Source organism: Mastomys coucha, unplaced genomic scaffold (genome assembly GCF_008632895.1).
Source record: "Mastomys coucha isolate ucsf_1 unplaced genomic scaffold, UCSF_Mcou_1 pScaffold12, whole genome shotgun sequence".
NCBI classification, from domain to species: domain Eukaryota; kingdom Metazoa; phylum Chordata; class Mammalia; order Rodentia; family Muridae; genus Mastomys; species Mastomys coucha.
This window is the reverse complement of record NW_022196894.1, coordinates 56,188,952-56,207,953: the sequence shown is the minus strand read 5'-3', so window position 1 is coordinate 56,207,953 and position 19,002 is coordinate 56,188,952. Positions and strand designations below refer to the sequence as shown.

The window sequence follows — 19,002 nt, the reverse complement described above, 5'->3', positions numbered from 1 at the left end:
ATATCAAGTTTAAACTAGTATTTGCCTGAACATAATAATTACATTTTTTTTTGTTTGCCTTCCTTTGTTTATTTTCTTTCCTCTCATATTTGGAGATTCTCTACCGTGCCTAGTGACCCCACCTGTCTATACAGGTGGTTGCATACAGAGGTTCTAAGACGCTGGTAGGAAGACTCTGCACAAAGCTAGAGGGACAAATAAGAGCTAGACAGTTTGGGGGTGGGGCCGCCAAAGCCTCCAGAGTAAAGCAATTTCCTTTAGAACTATTTTTTTCCCCCTGCAGAAACAAACTTATGAGTCTCCTGCCCAGAGGGAGCTCAGTTTCCTCTGACGAAGGGGACAGGTGTTGAGTTAGTGTCCCCAGCTCCTGGCAACTTTCAAAATGGCTCAGCGGTTAAGAGCACCAACTGCTTTTCCAGAGGTCCTGAGTTCAATTCCCAGGTACCACATGGTGGCTCACAACCATCTTTAGTGGGGTCTGATGTGCTCTTCTGGTGTGTATGAACAGAGCAATGGTGGTGTACTCGTGCATAAAAAAAAAAAATATCTTTTTTTAAAAATCTTATTTTCTGATATCTGCCTCTAATGTTTGTTTTCTCTTTTCTTTGTTTCTTTCTGATAATCTTGTGTGTATATATGTGCACATGTGTGTGTATATTTGTGTATGTGCCCTGTGCAAGCTTGTGTGTATGTATGTGTGTGTGTGTGTGTGTGTGAGAGAGAGAGAGAAAGAGAGAGAGAGAGAGAGAGAGATCTTATGTAATGATAAAACTCATGAGAGAAAGCATGAAATTTGCAGACAACCTAACCATGTTGTCCTCACAACTCCAATCTCCACTTAGCACATACATCTTCTGAGTCCATTTATGTGCTCACAGACACTGATTGGATAACTGGGTTACTGTGAATCTTGCAACACAGAAGTGTAAGTCACTCTCTAGTGTTTACTGTCACAGGAGTAAAATAGTTTACCTGCTCCAAGCGTGTTTCAGTCTAGTTTCTTCTCATGTTTATTTCCGTGTTTGTTCACTTTTCCCAAGTGAATGAGGCGGTGGTATGTAGTTCTATGTAACCACATTTAAGTCCTTGGTTTTCTTCATGTTCTTTGGATGTGGTTATTTTATCTTAACTCCTTTTTAAACTTCTGCACCTGCCTGGGATAGGTGCTGTCTACTACTTTCTAAAGTACCATGTCTTGAGTTGTCTCTGCTACATATTACCTCTTAGTTTTACTTTAAAGTTTCATTAAATTATTTTAACAGATGTTGTGATGCTTTTATTGATATACTATAATATGCTTGTGCTAGGTCTATCATTTTATATTACCTATTCTAAATTTATTTAAAAGTTCTCCAGTTTGGTTTGGTTTACATTTCTACATTATACTATACTTTTATTTACTGTCTTAGTTCTATGTTCCTTTAGATAGCACCTATGAGGTTTTAGATAGTACCTGTGAGTTCCCTTTAAATTATGAGTAAGTAAGCATATTTCCATTTCCTCTTCTGTAATTCCAACCAAAAGAAGCCAATTTGAAATATCATGTTCTCTATCTTTTTAAAGACCTTTGTTTTATTTTTAATGTATGTGAATGAGTGTCTGCATGCATGTATGTAGTGCACCTTTGCTGGCCAGAAGAAGGCATCAGGTTCTCTGAAACAGGAGTTGCAGTTGGTTGTGAGCCACCACGTGTGTAGCTGGGAATGGAACCTAGATCCCTGCAAAAGTAGCAAGTATTCTTACAGCTGGGCCATCTCTCCAGCTTGATTTTGTTAAGATAGTTTGTATCTTGACTTCTCCGCTTTGGGATTTTTTTTCCTAAAAACGTAAAAGTCTATAAAGTATTTGAATAGATAATTTTAATTGCTTATTTATTATATGTACACACGTGTGCGTGCACACAGAATCATATGCACAAGCCCATGGGTGGATGAGTATGGAGGTCAGAGGACAATTGGTGAAAATCAGTTCTCTCCTCCTGAGGATTGAACTCAGGCTGTCTTGTTTTTCAGAGGTGTCTTTATCCATTGAAGCATCTAATCAGTCCAAAGGAGAAATAAGTTTTGAGAATTTTTATTAGGTGCTGATGATTTTTGTACTCATAAATAAGCTTACTTATGATATAAATACATACAGTGTTGTGACGATTTAAGATGGAAATAATTTAATTGTTCACAAAAATAAAGACTTTGAAATAATTTAAAAAATGATTTGTTTTCTTACTTTTCTTGATGAAGTTTCAAACACACCCTGTGGTGTCCAGAAACTATGCACTGGAGATGCTTCTTTGAATAAGTACCTTTTAAAATTTCTTCCATGTCATTTATTATTCGAAAGTCAAACACAATCCTTGTTCCTTCTCAGAAAGAGGCAGACACTTTCTCATGGAGTCAAGCAACTCCGGGTTAGAACCTATGGGGATTCTGATTAAGAACCCTGGGGCGGTCCTACAGAGTTCTTAGAAAGGAAGCTGCAGCGCAGCGCAAGTGCAGAAGCTCCAGGCAGCTGTGGGAAACGTGATGGCGTCACGTGACATGACAAGCACAGCAGAAAACCAACAGTTTTCTAAGCGCAGAGAAACTAACAGTGTTGAGCTAACAGTCCTTTGGAAAATCCTTGAGAGAAGCACAGTTTAAGGAGCACAGGATTCAAAGGTTCTCACATCTTGTTTTATTTTGCCTCGTCTTTCTGAATACTCTTCATTTCTCTGTCCCCTCCTCCTCTCTTTCTCCCTTCTCTTCTCACTCTCCCCTCTTCCTCAGTTTTCTTCAGCTTTTCCTCCCCGCTACCTCCCTCCCCAAAACCAAGAATTACATTTCTTGAGCAAAGCTGCTCCACAAGGTTCTTACAAGAATGTCTTGTTTATGCACAGTATGAACCTGAAGACACTGCACACAGCAATGAAAATAAGTATTACTAGCTTTTACTACCGAGAAAACCTTGTTGTTAGTGGGTTACACTGTTTATAAAATATTGCTATGATTCCAAACTGATCAGACATGTTGACACAAAGCACACACTACATCTCATCTTCCCTTTCCTCCACAGACAGCAGCTGTCCAGTCTTCACACCCTGTAGCAGTCACACTTCATAAGGCCTTTCCGTTTCTCTCTTCCCTGTTCCATTTATAGAAGTGGTTTCTTAGGCTCCCTCCTCTGGGACTTCCTCCCCTGATTTCTCTGCCCCGATTCAGTCTGTGGCTTGCTTTCTTAATATACTGCACTCACTTCCTTGATCAAGGTCATTCTTCTTCTATTTCAATTATCACCTTTATATGAATAATAGGTATGTCTATTCTTCCAGATTGAATTTTTTTATGAGCTGTAGATTCTCATCTCTAAACACTAGCATGGGTAGCTTGCAGGCATTTTAAGCTAAATAAGATGTTCAATACCTAAATGAATGTTAAATAGCTAAATGAATGTTAAATAAAATGACAGATTTATTTTTTTTCCTCATCTTAAAATGAAATTTCAAGAAGGTATTTTGTAGAATGGTTTTATAATGGTATTTTGTCTGACAAATAGAAATTTTATTCTGCTTCTCTGGGCTGGCTCACTACACTACTTTCTCAGTGTCCTGCTTAGGCAGTCTGTTCATGTATTTGACATTTGACAGCTAAAAACGTAAGACTTGATAAGACAAGTTGTACCTTTTGATAAGACAAGGTGTACTTTTTTTTCCCATTGTTTGAGACAACCTGTGTAGTCCTGGCTGTCCTGGAACTGAACTCACTGTGTAAGACAGCTGGCTTTGAACTCTCAGATACATCTGCCTCTGCCTCCTAAATGGTATTAAGGTCATGTACTACCAAAAAAAAAAAAAAAAAAAAAAAAAAAAGTTAAATTCCATACCCTCCCCTCATTTTTGATAATGGCACTTAACACATTCCAGCTATCTATTCCTATTTCACAAACTTCACATTTAATGGAACTATCCCAGCAACTACCTTATCATGCACAATGATTCTGTTGTTCAATGATTCTGGGATCTTAATGATAACTTGACTCTGTCCACACGCTAGGTGGCTGTGAGCTGAGAGGACTGCCTTTGGCTGTCAACAAGGCAGGTCCCATTCCTTACTAAAATGAAAAGTAGGCCCTTCTTCATTGCTTCCTATTTATTTATTTATTTATTTGGTGCATTGATGTTTTGCCTGCATATATACCTGTGTGGGGTGTCAGATCCCCTGGAATTGGAGTTACACTTGTAAGCTGCCCTTTGGATGCTACAAATTGAACTTAGGGCTTCAGGAAAAGCAGCCAGTGCTCTAACTGTTGAGCCATCTCTCCAGCCCCAAAACATATTATTTTAAAGTATCCCTTCATGTTGAGTAGCATGAGAGAGGAACAGAGTGAAAGCCACCTTGAGTAGAAGCTGCTAAGTTGTATTGCTGGAGATACTCATTAAAATATTTTAAAGGATATTTATTTATTGGCTGGTTGGGTTTTTGTTGGTGGTATTGTTGGTTTGGGTGGTGCGGATATGTTGGGTTTTCCTTGTTTTTGGTTTGGTTGGTTTAGTTTTAAGATTTATTTAATGTATGGATGCTCTATCTGCATGTACACCTGTGTGCCAGAAGAGGGCATCAGATCCCTTTATAGATGGTTGTGAGCCACCACGTGGTTGCTGGGAATTAAACTCAGGATCTCTAGAAAAGCAGCCAGTATTCTTAACAGTTAAGCCATCTCTCCAACCTTGTTTTGTTTTGTTTTGTTTTGTTTTGTTTTGTTTTGAGACAGGGTAGCTCTTTGAGGCAGAGTTTCTCAGTGTAGCTCTGGCTGTCCAGGAGCTAGCTCTGAAGGACAACCTTGAATTCATAAATTTGTCTCCCTCTGCCCCTGCCTCCCAAGTGCTGGAATTAAAGGCATACACCATCACCGCCCAGCAAGGATATTTATTGAAGCAATTATTTTCACAACGATCGTCAAGAATTTGATAAGCTGGATGTATTCACATATTATACGTGTGGTTAGCAGGATGTATATCCCAGATGGAATAGATCACGTAAAGAGCTTCCTGCCTTACCCATCTGAAGACTGGAAGTGACCTTAGTCACACCTGAATGTGGACAACTTGCTATGAAGACTAATTTATAAATGTGTTTTCAAGCCAGGTGATGGTGACCAGTGTCTTTAGTCCCAGTACTCAGGAAGCAGAGGCAGGCTGATCTGAGTTCAAGGCCGACTTGGTCTACAGAGTTCCAGGACAGCAAGGCTACATAGAGAAACTCTGTCTCAAAAAAAAAAAAAAAAAAATACACACAAAATTATTTGTGTTTCAGTTAGTACTAAAATGAACTCTAGTCGGAGGCCTTACCACTTCATAAGCAAATTACCTACAACAGGGCAGTGTGGCAACTGTCATCATTTGTGATAACTTGAGAATACAGTGGGTTAGATCGTGAGAAATTGTGTTTCTAACGTGTGAAATCGACACAAGACTGCAGACGAGAGTTTAAAATGCCAGTTGAATGAATTTAACGTCTAGACTTGAACTTGGAATGCTGCAGTGAAGGCAGAATGTGGTTTAATGACTTCGCTCGGCTTGCATACCTCGCTCAGAAACTGGTCTGTGAGGTTCTCTGTTGTGACTGGGACTCAGGGAACACAAGAGGATTAGTCAAGCATTTGTAAGCACCTCAGCTCACTCACTAAGTGTTCTGGTTAAGAGTTATTATGAAGTTAGACCTTCTATATTTCTTTGGGAGTCACTAAATTTTAGAATGTGGGCTTTCAAACACTTAGCTAATATTTATGGCGGGGAACACAATTTCTAAATGGGCTTTTCTAGATAATACCCTTGGAACTCTGCTTTCACAGATTAGGAATCACATACAGTGTTAGGTTTGATGTCAAAATATTCTGCAAAAACAGTTGCAAACAAAGGATTAACAGGGTACTCATAAGTAATGTAAAAAAACCCCACAATATATTGTTTTTAATGAAATTTACATGGAATGACTACTGTAATGAGAGTAATAACAAAAATAAGAAATATATTGAATAAGTTAAGAGTATTTCCAGGGCAGGATTCTTAGAGACTTGGTGGACAAGAGTGTGAAACAGTCCAAACACAGACAGAAATTACGGGAGGACCAGAGGGGACACAACTGAGAGGATGCTCAGCAGAGAGTCTGAAGGCAAAGTGCACAGGAGAAACACACAAGAGGCCAACAGCAACAAGGGCCAAGTGATGGGCTGCTTTCAATGTCAGGCTAACTTAGAATTGTCTAGAGGTCTTGCTTCCGTTATTCAGGATGGACATGCCAACCGGATCTAGATAAACAATTCTGAAGGACCTGGAGTGACTGGAGGCAAAGCAGGCTGTAGGGAACAATTTTCCTTCCCCCCATGGGAACCAGTAGAATGTGGAACAAATGGCAACCTGTAACTTTAGTGGTTAGACCAGAACACAAACATGACACTTCCCTCTTGTCCCATGGAGTATGTGCTGAGCCACCCAGGCACCGTGCCCTGCTGTCTAATAAAAAGGGAACTTTGAATTACCCAGGCAAGGTTCCTCACACACTGTTTCAAACTTTCAAGTAAGGTTTGCCTTGTTAAAAATACAACAAAAGACTATAGGAAGGTTGTATCCTATAGAAATACATTATTTGGCTCAGATCTGGGCATGTCAAAGTATTACACTCAGTTGACCACTGATGTTTGACTCCTGAAGGTTCATACGATGTAGACTTACTTGGTCCTCTCTGTGGGTTTTTCAAGATGGTGGAAACTTGAAGAGATCTAGCTTAATGTGAGGTAGTTAGGTCACTGGATACACTGCTCTGAGAAGGAATAAATGTCCATCCCTCAGAAGTCAGTTCTTATGAGAGTGATACAAAGGACATGCTCTGCATGTGCTTGGCCTATACCGTAGATGGCCACTTCCCTCTTCTCTGCCATGTTGTGAACCAGCCAAAGAGGCCCCCGTGAAAGGCCAAACTGATGTAGCTGCCTGATCCTCAATTTTTAGCATCCACAAGGACAACCTAAACCTTTCTTTATGAAATACCCAGCCTTTGAATTCATTACAGTAAAAGAAATCTGACTGATCTAAGTTAGCCCACTGCAGTGGTGGGATGGCAGTTAGATGCTTGTCCCTGTGCATGTACATCTTGCCCAATGTACGCTCAGGACCAACGACACACCTGCGTCAGACAACAGGAATTAGGTGTTTATACCATCTGGGGGTGTACCGTCGTCACCTAGCAGACTCAGAATAGATGTCAATAAGATTTTGAAAGAGCAATTAATTTTGAAGAACAATAGAATAGCTCTTGGGGCTGGAGAGATGGCACTGACTGCTCTTCCAGAGGTCCTGAGTTCAATTCCCAGCAACCACATGGTGGCTCACAACCATCTGTAATGGGATCTGATGCCCTCTTCTATTGGGTGTGACAGAGACAGTGTGTGTGTGTGTGTGTGTGTGTGTATAAGCAAATTTAAAAAAAAATGTTCTTTCCTGGTCTTCCAGACATGGCTTCACAATGGATACTGAAGAATTTAAAACAGACAGGTAGGATTTTATTAAACTTCTCCTGTGTCTGTGTCTTATCACCTACAAGCCTTAAATACAACTAAATCTGCCAGGGATTTTTGTGATTTCCCCCCCAGTTTTAGGAATAAAATTCAGGACTTCATGCATGCTAGACAGACTCTGCCATTAAACCATATGCTCAGCTTGACATTTTTAGTTGTTAAAATGTAACCAGACAGGTGTAGGCGAATATCTGTTCTTATGCCTTTCTTTACTGAAATATTACCCACAGATATAAGAAACCTCTCTGATGTTATAATGCTGAGTTCGAGGGAATTTGATAACTGTATAGAGTCTAATAACCTCTGTCGCCTCAGCCACTGCACAGATAACACCTGAGTTCCCCACCCGCCACCCATGGCAGCCACTGACGGCTTTCCTGGTGAAGTCATAACAGGGGACATTTGACAGCAGGTACTTTTCTGTCTGGCATCTTCCTGTTGCTATGGCGCTCCTGATGCCTCGCACACTGGCATTTCTCAGTCAGTATTCCTTTTTGTTGCTGAATTTTAATGTCTGCATACGTCACAAACTGTTTATTCATTTACCTGCTAATTTGCACTTGAGTTGTTTTTAATTTTAACTATTTTTTACTAAAATTGCTAAAAAAATGAAATGAAAAAATGGATATCTCTCTTGGGTAAAATATCTAGTAATAAAGAACTACTACTGTACTGAGAAATATTTGAATTACTAAGTTATCACAATAAAAAATACAAATACTTACTTGTCTTATTTTATAATAAAATTTATTAGCTGAATCTATGTAAGACATGTTGAAGAATTTGTAGATTTTTTCACCCTAAAGGAGCCAAACACAATCACACAATCACATCCAACATATTGCAGGATAATATTTAAATATGTATAATATATTGTTCCTTACAAATTCAATATATTATAAATAAAGTAACAGCGCAATCATACTATTACTTAGACGAGTAAACCATACATTAAGAAATCTGCTGTGACTTTTAAAGGAAAAGATAAAAGTTGAAGAATCTTTAATTTGAAAAGTAAGACAATTTCTATTGGCCCATTTTTAAAAAAAAAAAAATATAAAATGCCCATTAGACTAGCTCCATTCTCTTTAAAGGGAAAAATGTGTTTCATTTGCTCTTAGTCTAATCTCCCATATCTAAATCTCTAAAATATAAAACTTTTAAGTATCAGAATCCAGGGATATAAGCTTTCGCTTTCAAAAATACATAGAATCCTAATGTTAGCTAATTATGATCTCACAAAAACCTTACCACTGAAGATATAACTTATTTAAATAATAACAATACTATTTGCTGTTGTAAACTAGGTCATCATTATATAATGCAAGAACTGACTAAACAAAATTTCCAGAGCTCTTAAATAGCTATCTTTTTTTTTTAAAATGAGTATTTTTTTTACAATAGTCTGGTCTATAGAGAAAGATAAATGAAAATTAAAATTACGTCAAAGAAACTTCAAGAACAAAGAAAAACATGTATCTTCAATTGCTTTCTCTCGCTCTCTCTTTTTTTTTTTTTTTGGTTTTGGTTTTTGGTTTTTTTTTTTTCAAGACAGGGTTTCTCTGTGTAGCCCTGGCTGTACTAGAACTCCCTGTGTAGACCAGGCTAGCCTCAAACTCACAGAGATCTACCAGCCTCTGCTTCCTGAATACTGGGATTAAAGGCAAGCACCACCACAGCGTGGCTTCAGATTGCACTCCAAAGCTCCCAAGAAGGGCAGCCTGACTGAATTAACGAAGATAAAATTTATCCACTGATAAATTTATAGCAAAAACTAAAACTTCAAGCAACAAATAAAGAATTTCCTGGTGCCTATCATAGTATTTACATTCCCTTATCTTAAGGCCTGGAAACCCAATGTCAAATTGACTGGTCATAGAAAATGATTCTAAAAGTACAAATGGACGTCACGGACAACGAATCTGACATTTTTACATCCTGACCCACCACTGCCACCTCCTCCCATGGCACTGGAAAAGATCAAAACCGCCTGCCACAGATAGGGTGCCCAGGGTGGAGAAGGCAGGGACAGTAAGGCACAGAAGACACTGCTTGCCACACAGTGGCCACAGTGCAGGAAGTCCCCACCTGTGTCCACCAGGCCCTAGTGCAAGGCTCTGCTGCATCAGTGCACCCAGTCCTTTGGATGGCGCAGCACTTCCAGAATTTCAGCTTCTTTGGAATTCTCTGGAGGGGAATGCATGTACTCCCATCTATGCATGTCCAAAACAAACAAACAAAAAAACAAACAAACAAAATAACAATAAATGACATACAGAACTAATGAAGAATAAAACCCTAAGAGTAAAAAGAATGCATGGTACCTCTACCCCCCTGTGACTAGGGGTCTCTACTAATTTAAAAAAAAAAAAAAATCAGCTACTTAAGAGGTTAAATTTCTCAGTAAATCTTAGGTATATCTGGGTTAATATTAAGATCCTAAAGTCAAAACTCACTTTCATTATAAACTAGGGTTTCATAAAGTATAGAACCTTGGGTAGATATTAGCTTAAGTTTTACAAACCTATCTTTCTAGAAAGATGGCTGTGAGGAAAATCAACCTCAGCTTCCCACTTTCTCTCTCCATGTCTTCATACACAAAGCTATGACGTACATCCTGTCCCTTCTTACAAAACCCAATTTGCATCTTATTCTCCCACAACAGTCTTATAAAAATCAGAAAAATATAAATGAAATATTAGGAAACACTGTCAGGGCTCATATGCAGATTCTATGGGGCATAGGATGTTACTATGACAAGAGTTAACACAGAGTTACTATGACACAGTTACTATGGCACAGTTACTATGACACAGAGTTACTATGACACAGAGTTACTATGACACAGAGTTACTATGATAAATCTTACCGGGCTGTTAGAGGTAAAGACATCAAGATGCTTTCAATCCTGGACCCTGGAGTAAAGAGGCCAAACTTGGTGCCCCGATCATACACCAGATTAAACTCCACATACCTGTCAGAAAGATACCAGATAGTGGTAAGGCTGTGTTGAGCAAAACCTTTCTGAAATCCCTAAGGAAAACTAAGAATGGAGCTTCTCCCCATAGTTCCCTACCAACTAGAGCCAGCAAACAGCTTACACAGCCCAGCAAGCGCGAGCCCTCTCCTCTAGAAAGCATAAATAAAAGGGCATTCTACCCTGAACAATTGGATGCAGATTGTGCCCAACACAGAGCAACTACAAAATAAAAGGGTTATGTTTTCCTTATGAGTAAACAGTACAAACATTTACCAGGACTAGGCACACACAATTAAGAAAGTAACAGCATTCTTTCCTGGGTAACACAGCCTGGGTCCTCACTGTAGCACGAGGCTTCCTCTTAATGTGGCTCGCAGGACTAGGCTAGAAGTACTCAACGATAGGTAAGTGCCAGGAACTGCTAAGCAAGGAACTGACTACTGCTGCTACTGCTACTACTGCCATTATTCTATAAGCAATAGGTTTAACAGTGACCAACAGGGCCGGGTTCTGCCTCCTTCCCTGCAACAGCTCACAGCATCCTCAGAGATGCGACCGCTCATCCCTCCTCTCTTTACAGCCATCACCGAAAGCTACAGCCTTGTGGTTCAGTGCTTAGTTTTACTCTTTTTTCTTCTTCTTTATGAAAATATCTTGCTATCAACTAAAGTTAGGCTCAGTGTATTGTCCAAATTTTCTACTAACGTAGGAAACCAGATTGGAACTCCGTCTAGCCTAGACACCCGTTTCTGACGTTAATATCATAGGATTCAAAAGTCTCTTCAGATTTAAAGCTGTACTTTCTACTGTCCTAGAGAATTCAGAATGATTCATAAAAATGAATTTTTAAGGGTAGGGGAGGGAAGAGATCTGTAAGGGACACAGATGACAAGTTATGAATACACTAAGAAACTGAAGCCAGCCCTGACCACAAAGGGTTTATGCCATGATGCCGGGATTTTCTAAAGCCCCAGAGTCTACTGCTATCTTCCAAGCCAGAGATAACAGTGACAGAGAACTTCTCTTTTGAAGATTAGTGGCATACGAAGCCACGAGGAATTAACCTAATGCTTCACACATGCCCTAAGACAAGAGAGGAGACAGGCAATGATGCACACAGCAGAACTCACAGAATAGCCTGCCATCAAATGTGAAAAAGAAAAAAACTATCATTGGTAATACTGCAGTAAAAGCTTCTCCTACGTAAGAGTCACAAACCTTTTAGCTCTCCAGACAGAATATGTCCAATACTGAAACTTTTAATTAGCAATACCATCCCTACTGAACTATGAGCCATTTTCAGCATGTCTGTTATGCCTATTTCTGTAGTCAAGGTTATGTCTAACCTCAGGGAACCCAAGATAAATCTAGAGAAGGGGGGGGGGAACAGAAAGGGAAACGTATGGGTGACAAATTGGTAGGGGTGGGAGGTGGGGGCCTTGTATTGCTTAAAAACTCTCTAAAAGGAAACTGACTCTATTCTCACTTCATCAGGTTGTTACATGGGGACCTGACAGGGCACACAGTTATCTTGAACACACAAACTCAGAAAGGTAAATACAAACGTATTTTATCTTTAAACGTGGATTACATAAGTTGACTTCTTCAAGGCAGAGCTTTAGCACCTTAAGGCTCAGGTGCCTGAAAGTTAACAGGAATTATAAGAACTCAGGCTATGACTGTGACTAATGGCACACATGCAACTAAGATGGGGAAGAGGACTGTTGGGGGCTGGGAAAGTGGGTGTGGGGAGCTAGCTCACGAGAACACTGGGACTGAACACAACCTATCTCGCCACCTATGACCTCACCACCTATGACCTCACCACCTATGACCTCATCAGGTTCAACACAGATGGGGTAAGGACGGGTAAAAAGCACACACAGGGGGACTTTCACATCTGGTGTGTCATCACACCTGCTGTGTAGTCTTGGGTGAAGGTGTATTGGTAAGGACACCTTATGATCAGTAAATGATAATATATACCAATATACTGTGACAATATATACCACAGGCTTCCTGGGAAAATCAGACGCACAGTGCCTCATACAGGGGTTATACATAAGAGGTCCAAAGTAAGTAAAGGTGATCACTAAGATTATATTATCATAGCTCTTCATAAAATATTTAAGATGAATATTTTAAAGCGTGACTCAGAATTTATAAGCAAGGGGAAAAAAAAAAACCTTAAATGACACCCTTATCTTGGCAGAAGATAGAAACTGTCACTGGGAAATGAAGAGAAAAATTCCACAAGTCCTTACCACGTGAATGCCTACCACTAGTACACGCACGGATGAATTAAGTAAACCTTGTGACGTTGGTTATACAACGTCAGTAAGTTGATTTTTAATGTTCGTCTACTTAAGAAAAAAAAATCACTGTGGATTAATGACTAATTAGTAGGTATTTGGCCAAACCAGCACAACAGCCACTGTTCCTGGAGGCCCTCCACGTGTGTGAGCTTGCAGACCTTTGGCCCTTCTGTCACTTACCGCCCTCTCCTCAGCTGCTGCCACAGCTTATCCCGGGGGGTGTATGAGTCATCACAGTGCTTTTTCACAATGGGAACATAGGACGGAACCACGGCCTCAGCACACGTCTTCACGAAGCGGAAAGCCTCCTCCTTGGATGGAGAGTCGAGATCATCGAAAAAGATGCCACCGATGCCCCTTCGCTCTCCGCGATGCGCTATAAAGAAGTAGTCGTCACACCTAGAACATGTAGCAGAGGAAAACCATGGACTAAAAGATGAGAGATGCGTGGAATCTGATATGGTCCCTTGGGTTCAAAGCACTCTCCTCGACCCACCCCAGCAGTATCTTTGTTTTCTATATGACTACCAAGCTAGGACTTTAGCCAGGCTTCCTACAGCGCCTGCCTCTGCAATGCTCTCATCTGCAGAGCAACCGAGCAATTCAAAACAAGTCAAGCTAAAAGACAAGGAATACTAAGAACTTGTGCAGATAAAGCAAGAGTCTAGCTGGCAATCAGACTTCCTGAGACTTTTGGGGGCACCGCTGCTTTTACAGGAGACAGAACGAGGGTCTCCTAGTACTAGCACCAGCTAGGGTACAAGCCTGAGCTTTTATGACCTGTTTTAGTCTTAATTCAGCAACAGCAGGATGTTGTAAATAACTTTAGGATTTAGTATCTCTTTCAGTATACGCTAAAAACAGTGACTCTGAAGCATGCACAACTAGGGAAAGGGCTGTCAGAGGAAATGCTTACAGAGCATCTTCATGTGTACTAAAGGTTACCCTCGTGACCAGCACAAGAAGCCATCAGTCTACTCCTGCTGCTTTCATCTACTGTCCAATAAAACAGCGCTTCTACGACACCATTTACCAATGCTAAACATGTAGAATAGACCTTAACTTAGAAAGTATTCTTTTGATGATGTTTATATAAATGAGGTCCACAGGCAAGTCTTTTGAAAAACAGACATAGAAAATACAGTCTCGATAGCTTACCATTTTTTAAATTTGGGGTAGAAGTCTGGCCCGTGCTGATCACAAGCTTCCTTCAGAGTACGGTGGAAATGGACAGCATCCTCTTGGTTCAAGTATGTCGGTGTGAGGTCACATCCACCCCCAAACCACCAGTGCGTCTTGCCTACGAAAGCAAGGCAGCTGAATCTAGATTGCCTTGAGACTAGAGTACATCCCTGGTTGTACTAGCAAGCTTGATTCAGCAACTTACACCATGAAATAGGTGGCAGTCAAAGAATATCTAACTGAAAATAGCTCCGACAGTCGGCAAAGCAGAGGCTGTCGAGATGCAAAAGCAGAAAGGAAAGGAGATAGGAACTCAGGGAGAAAGAAGAAGCCAGCAGGGAAATGGCTCAGAGGACCTTAAGTATTAATAGTCTGGACAGATGGTCTTGGCTGTGAATCTCCGTGCTGGCTCAACATCAGGATCACATAGCATGTGCATTGGTGTAGAGACAAAGAGTTAATGTAAGATGCCTTCCTCAATCATTTTCCCATCAGATTGGCTTTGAGTCAGGGTCTCTCGCTAAACCTGGAGCTTACTAATTAGCTATACTGCCTGGCTCCAGATATCCTCCTGTCTATTCTCCCTAGCTCCTGGCTTTTTAAATGATTGTGGAGCGAGATCCCTCAAGTCCTCATGCACTGTATATATTAGAATATATATACAGAGACACACATACACACACACACACACACACATAAAATTGGTGTACGTGCCCCAGTGGCAAGTCCTCAATTTCGGAAATAACAACTTTATATTTACAGAAACTTTATGTATGTGTGTGGAGGGGAGTTTGGGTTCACAAAAAATCATTCTATGTGGAGGAAACACTGGATGGGAGATAGAGTCCCATTCTGAGTTTCGGGTCCTGTACATCCTGCCAAGACGAAGCCTCTGGGATACTCCTGAAAAAATCCTAAATGTTTGCGCTTTCTCTCTTTTTGATAGGGTACCTTTTGATTTTTTTTTTTTTTTAATACAGACTTCAAACAACTCTTAGAGGCTTACCGTCAGCTTCTTCTATTTCAAAGTATCTGTAGTTGAAATGCATGGTGGGTGCATAAGGATTCTTAGGGTGAATCACAGAGCTTACACCCATAGCAGTAAATGGCAATTTACCTAGAAAGTAAAACAACAGAGTTAGATGCATCTGGCCACCTGGTTTGACACAATTTACTCCCTCATGATTTGTGAATCCACTATCAAAAGTTGCTTTGTAACTTGTCTCTGAGTTATAATTTTCTTTTTTTTTTTTTTTGACCCCCTATAATTTTCATGATTCACACATGCAAACACGCTTACTGGGCATACACATCCAATGGCCATTCCAGAAAAAAAAAAGAGCTATTTTTAAGTAAAACTGGTGGGAAGAGTCGGCAGGGAGAGTTGTCTGACTTACCATCTTTCATCTTCAGATTTTTTCCTCTGCCCCTCATTTGTTTTGCTGCTTCCTCCGAAAGATTCCCATGGACAACAGAAATGCTGACTCCAGCCTTTTCAAACACACGCCCGTCCTGAAGCACACAGGTGATGCCACCTCCTCCTGTCCGTGGAAACAGAGAGCCAGAGGACAGAGCGCCGTCATACGAGAGGCAACCTTCCCATGAACATGGTGGCACGAGGTGCCTACTTCCTCCCCTACTTCCAAAACCATCGATGATAGCATATATTCTCTATGTGCAAAAGGTTGGCTTAGCTTTGTGTCTGACGCTGCTCGTACCAAGAAAACCTTGGATGCAGAGACACACCACTAAAATGGCTGTTTCTTCCTTGTTCTTGTGCTATTGCCTAATAACTCCAAGGAACTCGTTCTTCAGCTATCACCAGACAGAATCCACTTGTTATTCACAAAACAGAAAGCTAATGTTACAGGCAGGAGTGAGTTCACTGAATGGTGTTCTACTTTTACTGAATACAAGAACTCCATATTCCTTCACATTTTTTACTCTCAATTTTACCCTATTACCTTTAATTTTTATATGCAATTTAAAAACAACTATTCAAACTCTTATGGGGTTCAGTCTTAAATTAATTGAAATTATAAATGTATATACATAAACACACACACACACACATGAATTTACAGTTTTTTTTTTTCTTTAAGACAATAGGGTCACCAAAAAGTCATTGTTCTAAAAAACTAATGTTTGGGTTCTTTCATTTCTTTCTTTCTTTTTTTTTTTTTTGATTTTTCGAGACAGGTGTTTCTCTGTGTAGCCTTGGCTGTCCTGGAACTCACTCTGTAGACCAGGCTGGCCTCGAACTCAGAAATCCGCCTGCCTCTGGGCGTGCGCCACCACCGCCCAGCGGGTTCTTTTATTTCTAAGAAGCAGGGCACCATATCCAAGATCATACCACCAGAAAGAATAAATGAGCCAGGCAGTGGTGGCGCACGCCTTTGATCCCAGCACTTGGGAGGCAGAGGCAGGCAGATTTCTGAGTTCAAGGCCAGCCTGGTCTACAGAGTGAGTTCCAGGACAGCCAGGGCTACACAGAGAAACCCTGTCTTGGAAAAACCAATAAATAATAAATAAATAAATAATAAATAAATAAATAAATAAATAATAAATGATTTCTTTTTTAAGTGCTGACCATGTTCCTGACACTCTGAATTCTCTGTATATATTCATAAATTATGAAACGGGCGGAAAGCAGTAACTTCCAGAGGTTACAAAGCTAGATATCTAGTATTTGAGATTGTGTCCTGGGTCAGTCAGGGGCTTTTACTTTAAAACGTTACCATGAAAACTATGAAAATCAGACTGACTCTCATTTAACATAGATGTGGCAGCATCATAATTCAAAACGTATTGATGATATACTGTTATATTTCCAGCTGGGAAAAAGTCAGAAATCCTCACATTTGAAATCCAGGTGGGAGGGGAGAACAGGGGAAGACTACTCTGTATGTTACAGCATGGTCACCAATACATGACCAAAACATGAATGGGGATTCTAAGGAATCCTCCAAGAAATTTGAGGATGCAACTTAGTAAAAACAATTGGATCACTAATCAAATATTTCTTATGCAACCCCCTCTAAAACAGTGGAGAGATTCTTGACATAGGGAGTCTAGCAGACATGAACCATCAGTGTTTCTTCTGTCTCTAATAGGACAAGGGACAAATGCAGCCTGATGGGTAAATAAAAAATGTGTGTTGGGGGAAGGGAGCGTTATTTTGTTCAGTAACAAACTGAACGTGAAAGCTTCAGTTTGTTGCCTGCAGGTATTCTTTAATAAACCTATAGAAAAATGCAATTAGTGAACTGTCAATATTTTTCAAATGGCCTGTCCTACGTTGTTGGCACTTCTGGGTCCACATCTGCAAGAGGCTCTCTCAATGTCAGTCATTCTAAGGGTGTCCCTTCTAACCGATCACACCTCCCGGGTGTACTGTTTACTTTAACCTGTCCCAAGCTTAAACTGTAACTGGTGCCCAACCAAGAAACAGGAGGGCTCTCCTCACCTTCTTTCCTCTCCCACCGGTCCACAGAGAAGTCGGCGACGCCGTCTACCTGTGCCAGCGCCCGACACACCTGAGCCTGGATCTCCATAATCATCAGCTCCATCTTGGTCTTCATGTCCTCGGGCCTCCTCCGCAGCTCCTGCAGCTCGGTCACCGGCGAGGACATGAAGGTGCTGCAGCGGCAGGCCAGCTCGTCCCCGTCCTCCTCGCGCCGTCCAGGTGAGGGGCTCCGCGCCTCCGAGCTCTTGGGCACCATCTCCGCCCGCTGCACGTGCCCGAAGGCGGCGGCTGCCAGCCCTGCCAACCCCGCCAGCGCCGCGGCCAGCCCGGTCCCCAGCCGGGATCCGCCTCCAGCCCAGGGGCCGTAGCCCAGCCCGCGGCGAGGCTGGGTACCAGCCGTGCCAGGCAGCGGGCAGTCGCGGCCGGACGCGCTGCGCCGGGACGCGGCGCGCAGCTGTGCATAGTCGCCACGCACCGCTCGCCACCACGGGCCTGAGCCCAGCCTGCCCAGCCGCAAGGCCATCACCTGTCGGGACTGAGCAGCGCCGGTCCTGCAGACCCACGGGAGCTCTCGGGGTTCTGAGACCGAGACTCTCCGGTACTAGAACCTGGATCCTGGAAGAGCGGCTGCGGGTGTGGGCCGCAGGTTGCCGGCGGGAGCGGAGGATGCTGGGAACTGTAGTCCGGTCCTATCTCCTCCTGCACTCGCCCGACCTCCAGGCACAAACAGATAAGACTCCACCCCGCCCATAGAGGTGGGTCCTACTGCAAGCAGGCGGGCGTCTGCGAGGACACTGTGGAAGTGTTTGGACAGATAAGATAGGTACTTTAGTCACGTACACCTTCGGTTGCCCTGCTTGCTCACCCTCAGTGAGCAAAAGTGGGGCTAGAAGGCTGAGGACAAACGGGCAGAAATACGACCCAGAGACACACCCCCTGTTTTAGTCTGGGCTGTGGGTCTGGAGGAAGCCCCTTAGTCCCTCTGCTGGCTTACCCAAAGAGCTCAGGGTAGTGGGCTCCAGAATAGATCCAGAGAAAATATTCACACTCCAGTTTACTTTCCTGGATCTCTATTGTTTCCCATAGCCCTACGTGTTGAAAATATGAGGACAGAAGCTCACACATTTAATAGTTATTTTCCCCCAAGCCATCTATTGTGTAGACACAGGTGTCATTGTCAACATTATTTTATATTATCAGAAGGGCTCACTGGCCTTTTAACTGTCTTGATGATTTTAATTTTTACTAACAAATAATAATCTAGGTCACTGGTTATTTTTACACACTTCCATTCTGGCCAGAGCAGTACTAGAAGCTCGCTCAGTGGTTATGGTTCTGACCGGTCTGTTCTTTCCACTGCCTCTCATGCACAAGAAACCACAAACTGCCTGGAACAGCAGGCGTGCTCAGGCCTGGCTGGTAAGAGCGTGGCAGGCAAGTGACTTCACCGAGAAGCTTGCAGAGGAGAGAAACCCTTAACTTTTAGCTGTAGTGTGCCCTGCCCGGAGGCCAAC

At 41.8% G+C, this 19,002-nt stretch overlaps 1 protein-coding gene across 1 annotated transcript; it reads right to left on the bottom strand.

Moving 5' to 3' along the window:
* Positions 1 to 9,078: 9,078 nt before the first annotated feature.
* Cpox (coproporphyrinogen oxidase) lies at positions 9,079 to 18,165 on the bottom strand. Its single transcript, XM_031364167.1, has 7 exons — positions 17,489 to 18,165; positions 15,420 to 15,563; positions 15,029 to 15,139; positions 13,999 to 14,140; positions 13,021 to 13,239; positions 10,415 to 10,519; positions 9,079 to 9,758 (listed from the first exon to the last, which is right to left on the bottom strand). Exons 1-7 carry the CDS (start codon positions 18,009 to 18,011, stop codon positions 9,671 to 9,673), a joined length of 1,332 nt encoding a protein of 443 aa, XP_031220027.1. The 5' UTR covers positions 18,012 to 18,165; the 3' UTR covers positions 9,079 to 9,670.
* Between the last annotated feature and the right edge of the window lie 837 nt (positions 18,166 to 19,002).

Coding starts and splice junctions, on each gene's coding strand:
- Cpox (XM_031364167.1), bottom strand. CDS start 18,011: ATGGCCTTGCGGCTGGGCAGGCTGGGCTCAGGCCCGTGGTGGCGAGCG. Junction 15,564..17,488: donor CCGGTGGGAGAGGAAAGAAG/GTGAGGAGAGCC, acceptor TTCCACGGACAG/GAGGAGGTGGCATCACCTGT. Junction 13,240..13,998: donor TACCCCAAATTTAAAAAATG/GTAAGCTATCGA, acceptor TACATGTTCTAG/GTGTGACGACTACTTCTTTA.